Source organism: Oncorhynchus gorbuscha, linkage group LG03 (genome assembly GCF_021184085.1).
Source record: "Oncorhynchus gorbuscha isolate QuinsamMale2020 ecotype Even-year linkage group LG03, OgorEven_v1.0, whole genome shotgun sequence".
In the NCBI taxonomy this organism is placed as follows: domain Eukaryota; kingdom Metazoa; phylum Chordata; class Actinopteri; order Salmoniformes; family Salmonidae; genus Oncorhynchus; species Oncorhynchus gorbuscha.
Window position 1 is genome coordinate 36,688,720 of NC_060175.1, and position 18,474 is coordinate 36,707,193.

At 42.4% G+C, this 18,474-nt stretch overlaps 1 protein-coding gene across 3 annotated transcripts in view; it reads right to left on the reverse strand.

The window, feature by feature from the left end:
* The window catches only part of LOC124031323 (cadherin EGF LAG seven-pass G-type receptor 2-like), a 108,748-nt gene that overhangs the window by 67,963 nt on the left and 22,311 nt on the right, over positions 1–18,474 (reverse strand). For all 3 annotated transcript variants that reach the window (XM_046342416.1, XM_046342415.1, XM_046342414.1), the window contains exon 2: positions 10,266–10,973. In XM_046342416.1, coding sequence (XP_046198372.1) covers positions 10,266–10,973 — 708 coding nt within the window. The remainder of the gene's footprint in view (positions 1–10,265; positions 10,974–18,474) is intronic.

An 18,474-nucleotide genomic window follows, 5' to 3' on the forward strand; every position in this document is an offset into this window, starting at 1 on the left:
GGAACAACAGCTCTGGGTTGCTAGGTGAACTGGGCCGCGTGACGATGGGAGGAGCTTGCCAGAGTCACTATTTCAGAGAATCCACCTCAATCAATTATTTAGACAGCATTTCCCCTGCTCTAGTTGCACACCTTCAGATCCCTCCCTCTCTAACTGTCTGTTTACTGCCAGCATGAATCATTAAGGCTGTCAAAATGTGCAGGGATCCTGGAAATGGTGCCGCTCGGTTTTAGGGAGGAGGAGATGCTCTGCTGTTGTGAGTCCACAAACCCAATTTGCCAGCCAAATGACCAGTCTCCATAATAACCATTTGAATAGCAAGAAAAATCGAACACATCTCCTCTCCTCCACTCCTGACTGCATGTGATGCCATAGAAATATAATGAATAGAACGGGAGACCCCATTCAAGTCAATGATGCATAATGAGTGGACTGCTGGCCCTATAAATTCCGCAACGTAGAGAACACAGACAGAATCACGGAATTCAGACATTAAATGAAGTTCAACAATACCGACATAAAAAATGTACTGAACTTAGTAGGAAATCAAATAAATGTATTGAACATATTAGAAAATATAGTGCCTTCAGAAAGTACACCCCTTGACTCTTTCCACATTTTGTTGCGCTACAACCTGAACGTTGGAATTTTCACTTGAAAAATACTGCACCAGACACCTTTGTCAGGGGTAAAATACTGGGACTAAGATCTCTTCGACAAAACATTTAAATTAATGAAGCATTTCTTGAGTTATCTTAGATTCATTTCAGAGGAAGAGTATACTGGCTACAGCGTCTCAGACAAACAGTACTATTGCAGCTTGTTGTTGTTGTTTTAAGGGAGTATGCGAGCTCACCCATTCCGTTTGCCGAAGCATGTGCAAGGTTTAACACTCACACAGATGGGTCTCCAGATGCCTCGTCTCCAACCACCACATATCAAAACTGAGTTGACAAGGCATTCAGATTTTTAATTTTTTTTAAAAATTGGGTTCTGTCCAGACATCCAAAACATAATTTTCTATGCAACAAAGAACAAAAAACACATCTCTTCCATAATTAATCTTCAGCTCTAACAGACTGAGGAGAGAGAGCTGCTTATCAAACAATAGCCAATTATCACGGGAGATGAGAATCACCAGTAGAATAGGCTAGTACACAGACACCATTCACAGCCCTCAGCTGCCATGTTGTGACAACAGAGTCTATGATCACTATGACTGGTTCATAGTATCGTAAAGATGTGTGTAATTGTTAAGCTGCTGCTTTTAAAATGTGTGTGAATGCGCAGGGGGATTAAACCCCGTGCTGTAAGTAACTCCCCGTGCTGAGACTCCTCTACAGACCTGGATAGGATGTTTCTGTATCTTCAGGTAACTGAAACGTATGGTCTCCTCCCCTAAACGAAACAGAACGGTAGAGTCCGAATATCGGCACAGCCTCTGCTGAAGGCATAGAGGAAGGGAGTTAAGAGAACTCAACACTGGGTCGACACACTCAACAGGGCTTATTTAACAGCAAACATACTGTGAGTCTGCTGTGAGGATACACTTGACATCTACACTGAGTGTACAGAACATTAAAGACACCTTTCTAATATTGAGTTGGATTTAAAAAGGGGACATCAATAAGGGATCAGCTTTCACCTGGATTCACCTGGTCAGTCTGTCATGGAAAGAGCAGGTGTCCTTAATGTTTTGTACACTCAGTATAAATCAGGTCCATGTAGAAAACTATTCTATATCTCATCCACTGATTCCACTCACTAGTAGTGAAAGTGACAGAGTGGCATAATTGTGATCCCACTGGTCAAACCCAGGTGGGATCATAGCCCAGGTGATGCACCTGGACCAGACGACAGGCTAACATGAGGCAACAATGACGGGGCTTCTTTTAACAACTACCTAGATCAGAGGTGAGGGACTAAAACAGAGACATTCTGTGGGATGCATTGAATAAAGCACAAAACACAATCTATGATCACAATCCGATTGCTGCCCATTCAGAGCTTGCAGAAGCCGTCGGGGTCATTTTGAAACGTTTCCATGAGGCATTCCTACATGCTTTGATCTTTGAGTTGATTAATACGACTTCAAACGTGGAATTATAAAGCTCTCAGCATGTTTGTACTGTTGGCTACAGAGTAAGTACACAACATACAAAATTGCTTGAGCAAAGAAAAACAGTATGCCACAACAGCCTTGTTCTGTGGAGCCTCTTTTCATGTGGGGCAGAGTGTTTCATATGGGGCAGAGTGTTTCATATGGGGCAGAGTGTTTCTTATGGGGCAGAGTGTTTCATATGGGGCAGAGTGTTTCTTATGTGGCAGAGTGTTTCATATGGGGCAGAGTGTTTCATATGGGGCAGAGTGTTTCTTATGGGGCAGAGTGTTTCTTATGGGGCAGAGTGTTTCATATGGGGCAGAGTGTTTCATATGGGGCAGAGTGTTTCATATGGGGCAGAGTGTTTCTTATGGGGCAGAGTGTTTCATATGGGGCAGAGTGTTTCTTATGGGGCAGAGTGTTTCATATGGGGCAGAGTGTTTCTTATGGGGCAGAGTGTTTCTTATGGGGCAGAGTGTTTCATATGGGGCAGAGTGTTTCTTATGGGGCAGAGTGTTTCATATGGGGCAGAGTGTTTCTTATGGGGCAGAGTGTTTCATATGGGGCAGAGTGTTTCTTATGGGGCAGAGTGTTTCTTATGGGGCAGAGTGTTTCTTATGGGGCAGAGTGTTTCTTATGGGGCAGAGTGTTTCTTATGGGGCAGAGTGTTTCTTATGGGGCAGAGTGTTTCATATGGGGCAGAGTGTTTCATATGGGGCAGAGTGTTTCATATGGGGCAGAGTGTTTCATATGGGGCAGAGTGTTTCATATGGGGCAGAGTGTTTCATATGGGGCAGAGTGTTTCATATGGGGCAGAGTGTTTCATATGGGGCAGAGTGTTTCATATGGGGCAGAGTGTGTTTAGCAATACACTAAAAGTATTGTCAAGCATCCCACATACAAAAGTATGTGGACACTCCATCAAATGAGTGGATTCAGCTATTTCAGCCACACCCGTTGCTGACGTGTGTAAAATCGAGCACACAGCCATGCAAACTACATAGACAAACATTAGCAGTAGAATGGCCTTACTGAAGAGCTCAGTGACTTTCAATGTGGCACCATCATAGGATGACACCTTTCCAAAAAGATAGTTTGTCAAATTTCTACCCTGCTAGAGTTGCCCCGGTCAACTGAAAGTGCTGTTATTGTGAAGTGGAAATGTCTAGAAGTTGAAGAGATGGAGATAAAACTGTCCAGTTTGAGTGTTTCTTGCAGCTCTTTCAGGTCGCTAGCTGCAGCGAACTAAAAAGAGGAGCGACGCAGGGGTGTGTGTGCTTTGGGGACCTTTAACAGAATGTGACTGGCAGAACGGTTGTTGTATGTGGAGGATGAGGGCTGCAGTAGATATCTCAGATAGGGGGAGTGAGGCCTAAGAGGGTTTATAAATAAGCATCAACCAGTGGGTCCTGTGACTGGATGACCAGTTTGCAGAGGAGTATAGAGTGCAGTGATGTGTCCCACAAGGAGCATTGGTGGTAAATCTGATGTGCGTATGGTAAAGAACGTCTAGCCACTGGAGAGCACCCTTACCTGCCCATCTATAAATTACATCTCCGTAATCTAGCATGGGTAAGATGGTCATCTGAATCACTGTTAGTTTGGCAGCTGGGGTGAAAGAGGAGCGATTACGATAGAGGAAACCACATCTAGATTTAACCTTAGCCTGCATATTTGATATGTGCTGAAAGAATGACAGTGTACAGTTGAGCCATACTTCCAAGTACAAAGTATGAGGTGATTACCTCAAGCTCTAAACTCTCAGAAGTAGTAACCACATGACCTTTGTTTTGGAGGTGTCCAGAACAAGGTTAAGGGCAGAGAAAGTTTGTTGGACACTAAGAAAGCTTTGTTCTAGAGCGTTTAACACAAAATCTGGGGAGGGGCCAGTTTAGTATAAAACCATAATCTGCATACAAAATGTATGAGAGAGCTTCCCACTGCCTGAGCTATGTTGTTTATGTAAATTGAGAAGTGCGTGGGGCCGAGGATGGAGCCTTGGGGTACTCCCTTGGTGACAGGCAGTGGCTAAGACAGCAGATATTCAGACTTTATACACTGCACTCTTTGAGGTAGTTTGCAAACCAAGCTAAAGACTTCTCAGGGACACAAATACTCATGAGCTGGCCCAATAATAGAATGATCTACCATATCAAAAGCTTTGGCCAAGTCAATAAAAATAGCAGCACAACATTGCTTAGAATCAAGGGCAATTGTGACATCATTGAGGACCTTTAAGGTTGCAGTGACACATCCATAACCTGAGCAGAAACCAGATTGCATATCAGAGAGAATACTGTTGACATCAAGAAAGCCAGTCAGTTGAATATTGACAAGTTGACACTTTTGAAAAACAAGGCAAAATAGAAATTGGCCTATAACAGTTAGGATCAGCTTGATCTCCCCCTTTGAATAAAGGACGCACCGTGGCTGCCTTCCAAGCAATAGGAAACTTCCCAGAGACGAGAGACAGGTTAAAAAGGTCAGAGATAGGCTTGGCAATGATCGGGCTACAACCTTAAAGAAGAAATGGTCTAAACCATCTGACCTAGATCTTTTTTGGGGGTCAAGTTTAGGGAGCTCCTTTTGCACCTCGGACTCAGTGACCACCAGCAGAGAGTAACTTTGTAGCGGGGCAGGGGGAAAAGAGGGAAGAGCATCGCTAGTCGCATTAGAAGGGCTGGGAGATGAGGAAATGTTGGACGGGCAAGGAGGCATGGCTGAGTCAAATAGGAATCCTGACTTAATGAAGTTGGGATTAAAGAGCTCAGCCATGTGCTCCTCGTCAGTAACAACTACATCATCAACATTAAGAGACATGTGAGGAGGAGGGTTTATTCTCCATTTCTTTAAGTGTTTTCCAGAACTCTTGGGGTTAGACCGACAGAGAGAGAACTGCTCCTTAAAGGAACTAACTTTGGCCTTACGGATAGCCTGAGTGCACTTATTTCTCATTTGCCTGAATGAGAGCCAGTCAGCCTGAGTATGCATGTGCAAAGCCTTTCACCAAATGGAAATCTTGAGGTGGAGTAACTCTGCCAAAACATTTAACCTTTATTTAACCAGGTAAGTTATTGAGAACCCATTCTCTTTTACAATAATGACCTGTTTGTATGCGATAGTGATGCACGGGTCAGCTGTTTGTTCACCCGCACCCAACCACAATTGCTAATAACCCATCCGTAACCACCGGACTATGAGGCCCGCACCCGATAGGCATATGTTGTTTCGGCGTATCATTTCCGGCATCTTTGTAAGCTATTTCTTAGTCAAGATGCAGCTTCTCTTCCGTCATTACTTATTGCCCCTTTCACTGGAATAACATCATAAATTGATAGAATGAACCCTTCAAATCTAGCTGACATAAGTAAAGTTTGTTTTCCTTTCCTCTTCCATTTCTGTTCCTCTCAAGCAACAAATATGTTTAGGGACCACAGAGAAAATGCAATAAGCCCAAAAAATGGGAAAGATTTTCCAAGCAAAATTAACATCAGTTTGACCGGTTATAAGGAAATGTAAAAATCTGTTAAAACGACCCAACATGTTTTTGATACTCAGTACTTTGTTGAAGCACCTTTGGCTGTGATTACAGCATTTTCTTGGGTATGATGCTACAAGCTTGGCACACCTGTATTTGGAGAGTTTGTCCCATTCTTCTCTGCAGATCCTCTCAAGCTCTGTCAGGTTGGATTGGGAGCGTCGCTGCACAGCTATTTTCAGGTTTCTCCAGAGATGTTTGATCGGGTTCAAGTCCAGGCTATGGCTGGGCCACTGAAGGACATTCAGAGACTTGTCCCGAAGCCACTCCTGCGTTGTCTTGGCTGTGTGCTTAGGGTCGTGGTCCTGTTGGAAGGTGAACCTTCGCCCCTGTCTGAGGACCTGAGCGCTCTGGAGAAGGTTTTCATAAAGGATCTCTGTACTTTGCTCTGTTCATCTTTCCCTTGATCCTGACTAGTCTCCCAGTCCCTGCTGCTGAAAAACATCCCCACAGCATGATTCTGCCACCACCATACTTCACAGTAAAGATGGTATAGGCCAGGTGATGAGTGGTGCCTGGTTTCCTCCAGACGTGACGCTGCAATTCAGGCCAAAGAGTTCGATCTTGATTTTATCAGACCAGAGAATCTTGTTTCTCATGGTCAGAGTCCTTAAGGTGCCTTTTGGCACATGCCAAGCGGGCTGTCATGTGCCTTTTTACTGAGGAGTGGCTTGCGTCTGGCCACTCTACCATAAAGGCCTAATTGGTGGAGTGCTGTAGATATGGTTGTCCTTCTGGAATGTTCTCCAATCTCTACAGAGGAACTCTGGAGCTCTGTCAGAGTGACCTTTGGGTTATTGATCAACCTCCCTGACCAAGACCCTTCTCCCCTGATTGCTCAGTTTGGCCGGGCGGTCAGCTCTAGAAAGAGTTTTGGTGGTTCCAAACTTATTCAATTTAAGAATGATGGAGGCCACTGTGTTCTTGGGGACTTTCAAAACTGCAGACATTTTTTTGTACCCTTCCTCAGATCTGTGCCTCGAAACAATCCTGTCTCAGAAATCTATGGACAATTCCTTCTACCTCGCGGATTGGTTTTTACTCTGACATGCACTGTCATCTGTGGGACCTTATATACACAGGTGTGTGCCTTTCCAAATCATGCCCAATCAATTGAATGTATCATAGGTGGACTCCAATCAAGTTGTAGAAACATCTCAAGGATGATAAATGGAAATAGGATGCACTTGAGCACAATTTTGAGTCTCATAGTAAAGGGTCTGAATACTAATGTAAATAAGGTATATATATTAACATTTTTCTAAAAACATGTTTTCGCTTTGTCATTATGGGGTAGTGGGTAGATTGATGAATAAGGCTATAAAGTATCAAAATGTGGAAAAAGTCAAAGGGTCTGAATACTTTCCGAATGCCTTGTATAACAGCGATGCATTCTGCAAGAAACAAGCTGTAAAATACCAGGGAAAGACTCCGATCCACATGGGAATATTGTTTAGCTTTTTTGATATTCAGAGGCTGAGCTACAACCTTCTATAGTTGAGGAGACAATGTTTTATACTTTGCTTTGGAAGTAAACGAATTCCCTAACGACAGATACAACTAATGAAAGAATAACCTCAATGTAGGCTATAGATATGAATTGCACAAGAATGATACATTTATGTTTTAATTATGTATTATTTTCTCTTTATTTAAACCGCTTGATCCCCATTCTGCTATCATTCACACAATATATCATGACCCTAAACCCACCTACGGGGACTGCGGGTTATGAGTTAACCCGCGCATCATTAGAATGCAAGTGTTTTCTGTCCATTTGTTCTGTTTCCAGACAGTCAGCCAGACTTAATCATTCGCTCTGCCCTTCACAACGTGAGTAAAATGGATGGCTGCTCTGCTCTGTTATTTTTCTCGCTTCCATCATACTGCCATCTGGACCCGCCCACGGAACCCAACACACACACACACACACACACACACACACACACACACACACACACACACACACACACACACACACACACACACACACACACACACACACACACACACACACACACACACACACACACACACACACACACACACACACACACACACACACACACACACACTTGCAGGAAATTCAGCATCTACACATACACACACTCCCTCTGACACACACACAACCAAACACAACACCCTCAAACACGCACACCAGCCAATTGAGCCCACACACACTCTCGGCACAGCGGGACAGTGTCAAATCCAACTGTCAGTCATGTTGAACAGCAGGAGCTGTGGATTCCATCCAGGACAAACCCATCAACCCAGCCCTGTCTTTGAGAGGAGACAGGTTGACTGCTCTCTCAGCCTTGTTTCAGCAAATATTAGAGCAAGCCTGAAAGTGATACATACATCATAATTCATCAGCTAACACAAGTGTACTGTATGTCTGGATCATATTAATAGTCCTATTATCCGGCAGGCAGGCCCAGTAGATTGAGTTGAACTGAGCTGGGCCGTACAGGCCATACAGTCCTGATCTAAGTGCAATTGATGAGGATCCCTCTGCATCTCCTACACCCGACTCACAAGACACACAACACGAACCATCGTCCTCCACAGTTCAGTTTTCACACATCCACAGTGGTACATGAGAAAGAATGGTGCTCAACTTGAACCTCAGTGACTAAGCCTACACAATCATTCACTCACTAGCACTCACTAGCACAACATATTATGGTCACCCACACTCTTTGCTGCCAATGACTGGAACGAATTGCAAAAAAAATGGCTGAAGTTGGAGACTTATATTTCCCTCACTAACTTTAAGCATCAGCTATCTGAGAAGCTCACCGATCGCTGCAGCTGTACAAAGCCCATCTGTAAATAGCCCATCCAACTACCTACCTCATCCCCATATTGTTTTTATTTACTTTTTTTTTTGCACACCAGTATTTCTACTTGCACTTCATCTGCACATCTATCACTCCAGTGTTAATTTGCTAAACTGTAATTACTTCGCTACTATGGTCTATTTATGCCATTTGCACACACTGTATATAGATTTTTCTATTGTGTTATTGACTGTAGTTTTGTTAATTCCATGTGTAACTCTGTGTTGTTGTTTTTGTTGCACTGCTTTGCTTTATCTTGGCCAGGTCACAGTTGTAAATGAGAACTTGTCCTCAAATGGCCTACATGGTTAAATAAAGGTGAAATAAATTAAATTAAATATTAAAAAGGATACCAGAAAAGATTAATCCATCTTTATAGAAAGGAGCGAGAATCCAACCACATTTCATGCTTTTATCTAACTAGAGCAGCAGTTAACTTCAAAGAACATACTGTATGTAGCATAGGGAGAGAGCAGGGCTCGGGTGAAATTAAATTAACTCTCATTCAACCCCACAACCCTTTGATAAACAGAGGGCAAAGACTCTGGTATTTGCTCATATTAGCATATTAGCATATGTTCATTCCCTTCCCTCTCATTCTACAACTCTCACCTTAAGCAGAGAGAAAGCAAATCCTCTGATATTTTCAGGATATGACAATATTTAGCACAGTGTATGCATAATCTTTCCTCCCTAAATGTGCTTTAAGTGTAAAAAAATACTTTAAAAGTGAACCCATTTGAGATGGGGACTGAGATAGTAATGAATAACAGAGTACTGCCATCTTCAAAGACAGAAGCTTTTAAAAGTTCTTCCTTCCCACCATTCCTCAGAGTCCACCGCCTTTACACAGTATGTTTAGTTACATTTGATCCATCCCAGCTATGTTTTACCAGGGGGAATTGTTACAGGCAGGAGACGCTCTCCCTCTTTCAATCTGTAGCCATCCATAATTCAGCACCTCCTTCCATTATTCCTCTCAGAGCTACTCTGCTGCTGACTGGCCAAATTGCTATTGTTTTCCCCATTCAGAGACACTCATCACTGTAATGCTATAAGATGGACCCCAGGAAGGAAATACCACACTCTGGTGCACCATGGACCTGGCTATTCTTCATAGCACTCACACTGTAAGACCCTGTTAGCTCAACCAAGACAGAATGTGATGGTGATGCAGACTTCCTCCCACACACACCTCCTTTATGCAAGTTCATAATCTCTCATTGATCCCTGCTGGATTGAGATATATGTTGTTGTTTTTTAAAACTTGTCAACTCACACGCAGACTGCCCTTTTCATTCTCTCAGACAGACAATGGGGAAGGGTAGGAAGCGTGAACCGTTAACAGGCTGGCTCATGTTTAATGTAGTTCCGCATCATTGGTCAAGGGATGATTCAAATCAATAAGTCACCGCGCTGCATTTGTCCAGCTGAACGGGGGTCATCACTGTATAGGCCCTTAGTCAGGCTGTAGACCGGAGAGTAGGACGGAATGAATGAGTTCAATCATTCATTAACAAGATTGATTACATACATAGAATTTCCAATGGGACATTAGACATTAAAATGTACTTTATGGCCACTTAGTGAGAATATGAAACAACATTATTCTTGCCGTTGTGTCTGACAGTTATGAGGCCATTCACTATAAATACAGGACTGCAAACACATCCAAATGATCTTTTGGGTTTTTATAATGGCTTGCTTTTTGTGACACTTACGTCAGTTACGAAGTGAAATATCTTCATTTATAATTCAACATCAAATCAAGAGAGAGGTCATTTACCTGTATAGTCATCGAGGCACTCGCAGGTGTAGCCTCCCTCTCTGCTGCGACACAGGCCGTGGGTTCCGCAGGGTTTGGAGTAGCACAGGTCGATCTCTGTCTCGCAGTAGTCTCCTGTGAAGCCCGTGGGGCAGCGGCAGCGCAGCCCGGCGATGGGGTGGATGGGTCGGAAAAGGATGGTGTCGGACGCCACGAATGGCGCCAGGCTGTCAAACTTCAGCACGGACACACACTTCATGTAGTTCTCACAGGGCTCTCGCAGGCAGATGTTGTCATCGAAGGGCAGCACCTGCTGGGAGGAGATGTGGGCCAGCAGACTTCGGTTCAGGTACAACCTCTCCTGTAGCTCCTCAGAACCAAAGTACTCTGCCACTCCATTGGCCCCTGCTGTCCCTCTGTCCACTCTTCCGTCCCCCCGGGACCCCTCCTCCCCCCCACGCGGGCCCTCCCTAGGCACGGCCACAGACAGGCTGACGTTGAGGATCCGGGCGCTGACGTCTGTGTCATCCTGGATGTTGAACACTACAACGTCCTCGCGGTCTGCTGACAGCACGCAGGCCACGCCCTTCAAGAACTGAGCTAATAGCAGGGACAGGAAGTGCTCCTGGGAGGTGTTGGCCAATCGCAGCGTGATGCTGTTGGAGAGCATTTCGTCTGTGATGATGGTGACCTGGAGCAGACACTGGGCCGACACGGAGTGGATCCCATCTGACAGGAGAGGAAGAGAAGAGACGCAGGGGACACAGTATTAATGCTTCAATATCTGGATTTACATCACAAACATTACTTACAGTGCCTTCAGAAAGTTCTCACAACCCTTGACATTTTAAACATTTTAAATGGAATAAATTGAGATTTTTTTGTCACACCACACACACACGTCAAAGTGGAATTATGTATTTCAACATTTTTACAAATTAATTTAAAGAATGAAAAGCTGAAACGTCTTGAGTCAATAAGTGTTCAACCCCTTTGGTATGGCAAGCCTAAATAAGTTGTCTAAATAAGCTTAATAAGTCACATAAGTTGCATGGACTCACTGTGTGCAATAAGTGATGCAGCCACCACAGAGTTAAACGAAGCAAGACTGTACAGAATGCAAATATTCCAGAACATGCATCCTGTTTGCAACAAGGCACTAAAGTAATACTGCAAAAAAACATGACAAAGCAATTAACATTTTGTCCTGAATACAACATGTTATGTTTGGTGCAAATCCAATACAACACACTACTGAGGACCACTCTCCATATTTTCAAGTTGCATCATGTTATGGGTATGCTTGTAATAATGGGTATGGTTATGCTTGTAATAAATGGAATGGAGCTAAGCACAGGAAAAGTCCTAGAGGAAAACCTGGTTCAGTCTGCTTTCCACCAGACACTGGGAGATAAACGTATCTTTCAGCAGGACAATAATCTAAAACACACAAGGTCAAATATACACCGAATGTTCCCCAAGTGGCCGAGATACAGTTGACTTAAATCTACTTCAAAATCTATGGCAAGACCAGAAAATGGTTGTCTAGCAATGATCAGCAATCAATGACAAAACCTGAAGAATTATGAAAATAATACAAATGGGCAAATGTTGCACAATCCAGGTGTGGAAAGATCTTAGAGACTTCGCCAGAAAGACTCACAGCTGTAATCGCTGCCAAAGGTGCAATGGGTATGAATACTCTCTGAAGGCACTATGAATACTCTCTGAAGGCACTATGAATACTCTCTGAAGGCACTATGAATACTCTTTGAAGACACTATGAATACTCTCTGAAGGCACTATGAATACTCTCTGAAGGCACTATGAATACTCTTTGAAGACACTATGAATACTCTCTGAAGGCACTATGAATACTCTCTGAAGGCACTATGAATACTCTCTGAAGGCACTATGAATACTCTCTGAAGGCACTATGAATACTCTCTGAAGGCACTATGAATACTCTCTGAAGGCACTATGAATACTCTCTGAAGGCACTATGAATACTTTCTGAAGGCACTATGAATACTCTGAAGACACTATGAATACTTTCTGAAGGCACTATGAATACTCTCTGAAGGCACTATGAATACTTTCTGAAGGCACTATGAATACTTTCTGAAGGCACTATGAATACTTTCTGAAGGCACTATGAATACTTTCTGAAGGCACTATGAATACTTTCTGAAGGCACTATATGTCTACTCATAACCCCGCAATGAAAGACAATGTTTCACAATAACATAGTGCCTAGAATTCTCCTTGACTGATCACCATTCTATAGTAGCTACCCTTTATACATGTATTCACAATGCAGACATCCATCTCCCTGTATCCAAATGGTTAATAAGAAGACGAGGCTATTCAGTTGTCTGCATAATGAGCTATACACATCTGAAGTGTAATTTCCCTTCACATACAAGGACAGCTCATCCTACTCTAGACTTTACTACTGTTGTTTAAAACATCACCCACCCCCCCCCAGATGGAAATCCATGATCAATTCTTCCCATGGCCATGCATTCATTACCTTACATACTTCAAACCACATTGAGTGATTCTTTTAGTAAGCTGATTTGCAAAACTCATTCCTCTTACTGAAAACCACACTGGCAACACAGGGGAAAAGTGCTCATCAGCAAACAGCTTGAGAGGTTCTGGCTGGGACACTCAAATGACTGCCCAGCGAAGAGTGAAATTATAATGAAAAGAACCCATACAGACTCATCAGAAATAACAAGAAACAGAAAAGTGGAGTAACAGCTTTGAAAACAGACATGGGCTGAACCCGAACCATATCCCAGTTAGCCATAACCTAGATCTCCATTAAAAATAGATGGCTTCAGTCTGCAAATATATTCAAAGAGCAGAACGACATACAGTGCCTTCAGAAACTATTCATACCCCTTGACTTGAATTTATTTCTCACCCAGCTACACACAATAGCACATAATGATAAAGTGAAAACATGAAATCTATTGAAAATGAAATACAGAAATCAAATTTACATAAGTATTCACTCCCAAGTCAATACTTTGTAGAAGCAGCGTTGGCAGAGATTACAGCTGTGAGTCTTTCTGGAAGAATCTCTAAGCTCTTTCCACACCTGGATTGTACAACATTTGCCCATTATTCTTTTCTATATTCTTCAAGCTCTGTCAAATTGGATTTTGATCATTACTAGACCACCATTTTCAGGTCTTTCCATAGATTTTCAATTATTTTTGAGCAAAAACTATAACTCGGCCACTCAGGAACATTCACAGTTTTCTTGGTAAGCAACTCCAGTGTAAATTTGGCCTTGTATTTTAGGTTATTGTCCTGCTGAAAGGTGAATGCATCTCCCAGTGTTTGTTGCAAAGCAGACCAGGTTTTCCTCTAACGTTTTGCCTGATTTTGCGTAGTTCCGTTCCGTTTATTTTTTTATCCTGAAATACTCCCATCTTTAATGATTACAAGCATATAACATGATGCAGCCACCACTATTCTTGAAAATATGGAGTGGTACTCAGTAATGTGTTGTAATTGACCCAAGCACAACACTTTGTATTCAGGACAAAGGCTAATTGCTTTGTCACATTTTTTGCAATATTACTTTAGTGCCTTGTTGCAAACATGATGCATGTTTTGGAATATTTTTATTCTGTACAGGCTTCCTTCTTTTCACTCTCTCAATGTTAGTATTGTGGAGTAACTACAATGTTGATCTCCTATCACAGCCATTAAACTCCAACTGTTACAAGGGCGGTTTTATGGACACCTGATCCTAGACTATATTGAAAAAGATTAAACCTGATCCTAGACTAAATTGAATGAGATTAAACCTGATCCTAGACTAAATTGAAAAAGATTAAACCTGATCCTAGACTAAATTGAATGAGATTAAACCTGATCCTAGACTAAATTGAATGAGATTAAACCTGATCCTAGACTATATTGAAAAAGATTAAACCTGATCCTAGACTAAATTGAAAAAGATTAAACCTGATCCTAGACTAAATTGAAAAAGATTAAACCTGATCCTAGACTAAATTGCACTTTTAAAATGGACTAACAAATTGCATTTCTCAGACATTGTTTAAAATAGTTTGACTTGCCCTAGTCTAGATTTTAAGTCAGATTTTCAGACGGACGGTTATATTTAATCTAGATCTAATTGAAGGTTTGAATAAAACCTGGCCAGAGGCAGGTTTAACTTCAGATTAATGACTGTTGGCTCCCAGGTTGACCTTGGCAATGGAGGAAAATTGATAACCTGGACTATTTCAATGATGATCAAAGTGCACCACCAAGGCCAGACCGAAGGGATAACTCATGTGCTTTTGCTTTGTTTTCCTCCTTTACCGCGATCTTTAACAAGCACTTTCAACCTTCTCATGTATCGTCGGTCGCAGAGGACTTTGTAGCTGTTTCCTGTAACAGGACATAGCAGTTTCTTGTAACAACAAGTGCTCTTTTTGTTTAGTATGTTTATGTTTCTTCTTAGACAGGGTTAACCCCCTGATGAAATCATTTTCTCTATGGAAATAGAAAATGCAGCTGACATTTGTTTGCTTGAGCCAATCATTTCACCCAACTCTTTTCGGGGAAGGGCCATCCCTTCAAGTACGGATCACCTTGACGTAATTTGTCGTCATCTGGAACCTTCCTTATCCACAAAGTCTGCAATGCTATAGGTGAACTGAAAGACAATTACATCAAGTTCCCTGGTGCTGCTGCCCACGCCAACTACAAGGTAGAGTTCAATGAATATTGGAACTTCCCTGGAGTCATTGGCTGTATAGATGGATGTCATATTCCCATCAACTGTTACTCGACAGCAGACGCTGAGGAGAACAGGAATCTTAAAAACTGGTTCTCAATAAATGTACAAAGTGTGCGCACTCCCAATGTGCAGTTCTCCAACGTCGTTGCACGTTGGAAAGGTGCAACTCATGACACGAGGATTTTCAAAAACTCCTCTTTGTATGTTCAGCTTGAAGGAGGACAACATAGTGGAATCATACTTGGTTAGTGTTGGTATGCACAGACCAACTTCTTGTTCACCCCTTATCTTCATGCAATAGGACCTGAGCAACAACGGTACAACCAAGCTCATACCCGCACCAGAGGCGGCAGCGTAGCCTAGTGGTTAGAGCGTTGGACTAGTAACCGGAAGGTTGCGAGTTCAAACCCCCGAGCTGACAAGGTACAAATCTGTCGTTCTGCCCCTGAACAGGCAGTTAACCCACTGTTCCCAGGCCGTCATTGAAAATAAGAATATGTTCTTAACTGACTTGCCTGGTTAAATAAAGGTAAAATTTAAAAAAGGTGGAGCGCATGTTTGGAAGAGTTGTTTCCAATGTCTCAGAAACACACTGCGCTTTCAACCAGGAAGATGCTGCATTGTTATAAAATAGCAACAGCAGTGATTCACAATTACCTCAAACAGCATAGCTGCCCAGATCCTCACATTGAAACATGAGGATGACCCAGATGTTCCCAAGGTTGAAGCAGACAGTAACAGAAGTGGACAAGCCTGCAGAGATTATTTTACTATGCAGCCCTTCTCACAACAAAGATAGCTCAAGTGATTGAAGCAAACAATAGCCATGGCTTTTAATTCATAAATGGAAATAAATCAGGACCCCAAACTGGTGCTGGTTGGAGAATAACATTGGTGTTGCTTCGTGTTTCTCTCCTTCTTCATAGACAACATCAAGGATGTGCATCCACAGATCATGCTCTTCTTTTAAATACATCAGTTTGCACCCATTCAATTCCATGGCCAGGTTCTCATGCACGCTCAGCCTCCGTCACTAACCCGGCAGGAGGACAAAGACAATCTTTCCTCCTGGCTGCAGCAGTGGTCCCCTCCAAAGTGATCATCTGCCTATAGAAAATGAGTATGTTGCTGCATTAAATAACATGATTTCTTCAAGAGTTGACTTCATTACATTTTTTTTGATGGGAGTGCAAGAGTTGACTGACAACATGACATATTTCCTGCATTACGGGGATGGCACATCCTGAGTGAATCCAACCAAATGAGGATTGGAACGGTCCCCCACCTGAAGTGTCCAATATGTCACCCCTTCCAGGGGTTGCTGGCTGTCAATGATACAGGTCAACAAGTCCCCCAGCTCATCTGTCTAAGGTCTTACCAGTCTTAAAACGCTCCCTACGAGCAACATCATATGTCTAAATTGACTTGCAGGTTTTTCCACAGGACCTTAGAAAGACAAGACAAAATAGAAATTATATTAGTTATTATTTATGATGTTATTTGTGTAACATTTATGTGAAACAAATACCTTTAGGCTCCACTGTGTTGTGTTACCCAAGAAAAATAACATTTCAAAGTGACTGATTTGAAAAAGTGTGCCAACCAATACAGTATCTTACCAGAAGTTGTTGTAGATTCCTTGGGTTTACTTTTCATTTGAGTTGAATTCATGCCAAACGGTAGTCCAGGCATTATTCTTCTTATTTTCTGTTGATGAATCATGCTCTGTTCTTCATAATTGGATGATTTGACACAATTCGCTTCAAGAGTTGTTTTCTTTCAATGTCACTGAAATGATTCTATCTTCGCCCTTTTGCTTGGTTTAGGTGACTCTCCCTAATTCCACACAATGCTTATGTATTAGTGTCCCACCCCTGCTTTTGGAAGCATCCTTAGTTCAGCACTAAGTGCACATCGTTAATCTAATCAGACTTCAAAGATTAACTGGTTAGTCCTTACCTTAGTCTAGGACTCCTTAGTCTAGAACTAATTAATTTGAAGCAACGTCTTAAATAGCCATTAAAAAAGAATTGGGATTTATTTAATTAGAATTAGCCTAGTCCTGACTAATTAAAACTCTGTACGTGAAACCACCCCTTAAAGTCACCATTGGCCTCATGGTGAAATCCCTAAGCAGTTTCCTTCCTCCTCGGCAACGGAGTTTAGAAGGCTGGTTGTATCTTTGTAGTGACTGGGTGTGTTTATACACCATCCAACGTTTCATTAAAAGGTCTACTTTTTGTGTTTTTACCCATCTACCAATAGGTGCCCTTCTTTGCGATGCATTGGAAAACCTCCCTGGGCATTGCTGTTGAATCTGTGTTTGAAATCTATTGCTCGACTAAGGGACCTTACAGATAATTGTATGTGTGTGGTACAGAGATGAGGTAGTCAGTCGACAATCATGTTAAACACCATTATTGCACACAGAGTGAGTCCACGCAACTTATGTTACTTGTTAAGCAAACCTTTACTCCTGAACTTATTTAGGCTTACCATAACAAAGGGGTTGAATAACTAGACTTAAGACATTTCAGCTTTTTATGTAAACATGTAAACATTTAAAAAAACATAATTCCACTTTGACATAATGGGGTCAGTGACAAAAAAAATGAAATGTAATCCATTTTAAATTCAGGCGGTAACAACAAAATGTGGAAAATGTCAAGGGGTGCGAATAGTTTCTGAAGGCACTGTAATGTTTCCTGTCTCCCTGACAACATGAGTTCAGGAATCAGAAGTTACAGACAATCGGGCCCTCTCCGATATCATCCAACCAGACATTTGTAAGGATCTGTCAGTAGACAATAAATGAATACAAAGTATTAGTGGTGGTAATGATGTTCTCTTTTACAGGGGAATCCTGTCTCCATCTGTCTGGATCTCTTTACAGTTTATGACTACCATGTTTGGTTTGTGAAAATCAATCAATAAAGTTGTCAAAGAAAAGAACAAACTAATCCTATTCCTTCCTCAGTTCTACATTCTATATGCAGCAGTGTGTTTAAGGTCACCAGAGGTTCTATTAGTAGCATGTCGTCTCATCGCTGGCTTGCAGGCACAAAACACACCTAATCGAATCAAACCTGTCATGAAAACAAGTCCCGGTCTCTTCCCCCTCAATAGTAATCAATAGTCTCTTTGTCTGGGGGCTCTGGATATGGGCCAGGGAACAGAACCTCTCAGCTTAGCTCTGGTGGAGGAGGAAACTCAACCAACCAACCACACAGACAAACAAACAGCCAGCAGCACTGTGGAAGCTACCAGATCCCAGGCTGGCACAAGGCATGTTTAAACACCCGGCGACACAATGACAGCGAGTGGGAAGAGAGAGAGAGGAGTAGAGAAGTGAGGAGCAGAAAGCAAGGAAAACTGAGCAGCATGTTTGACAGGGCTTAAATCTTTCTGCTCCCAGTCAAGCCACTGCAGCACTGGAACCCTACAGGCCCAGAGCAGAGGGAA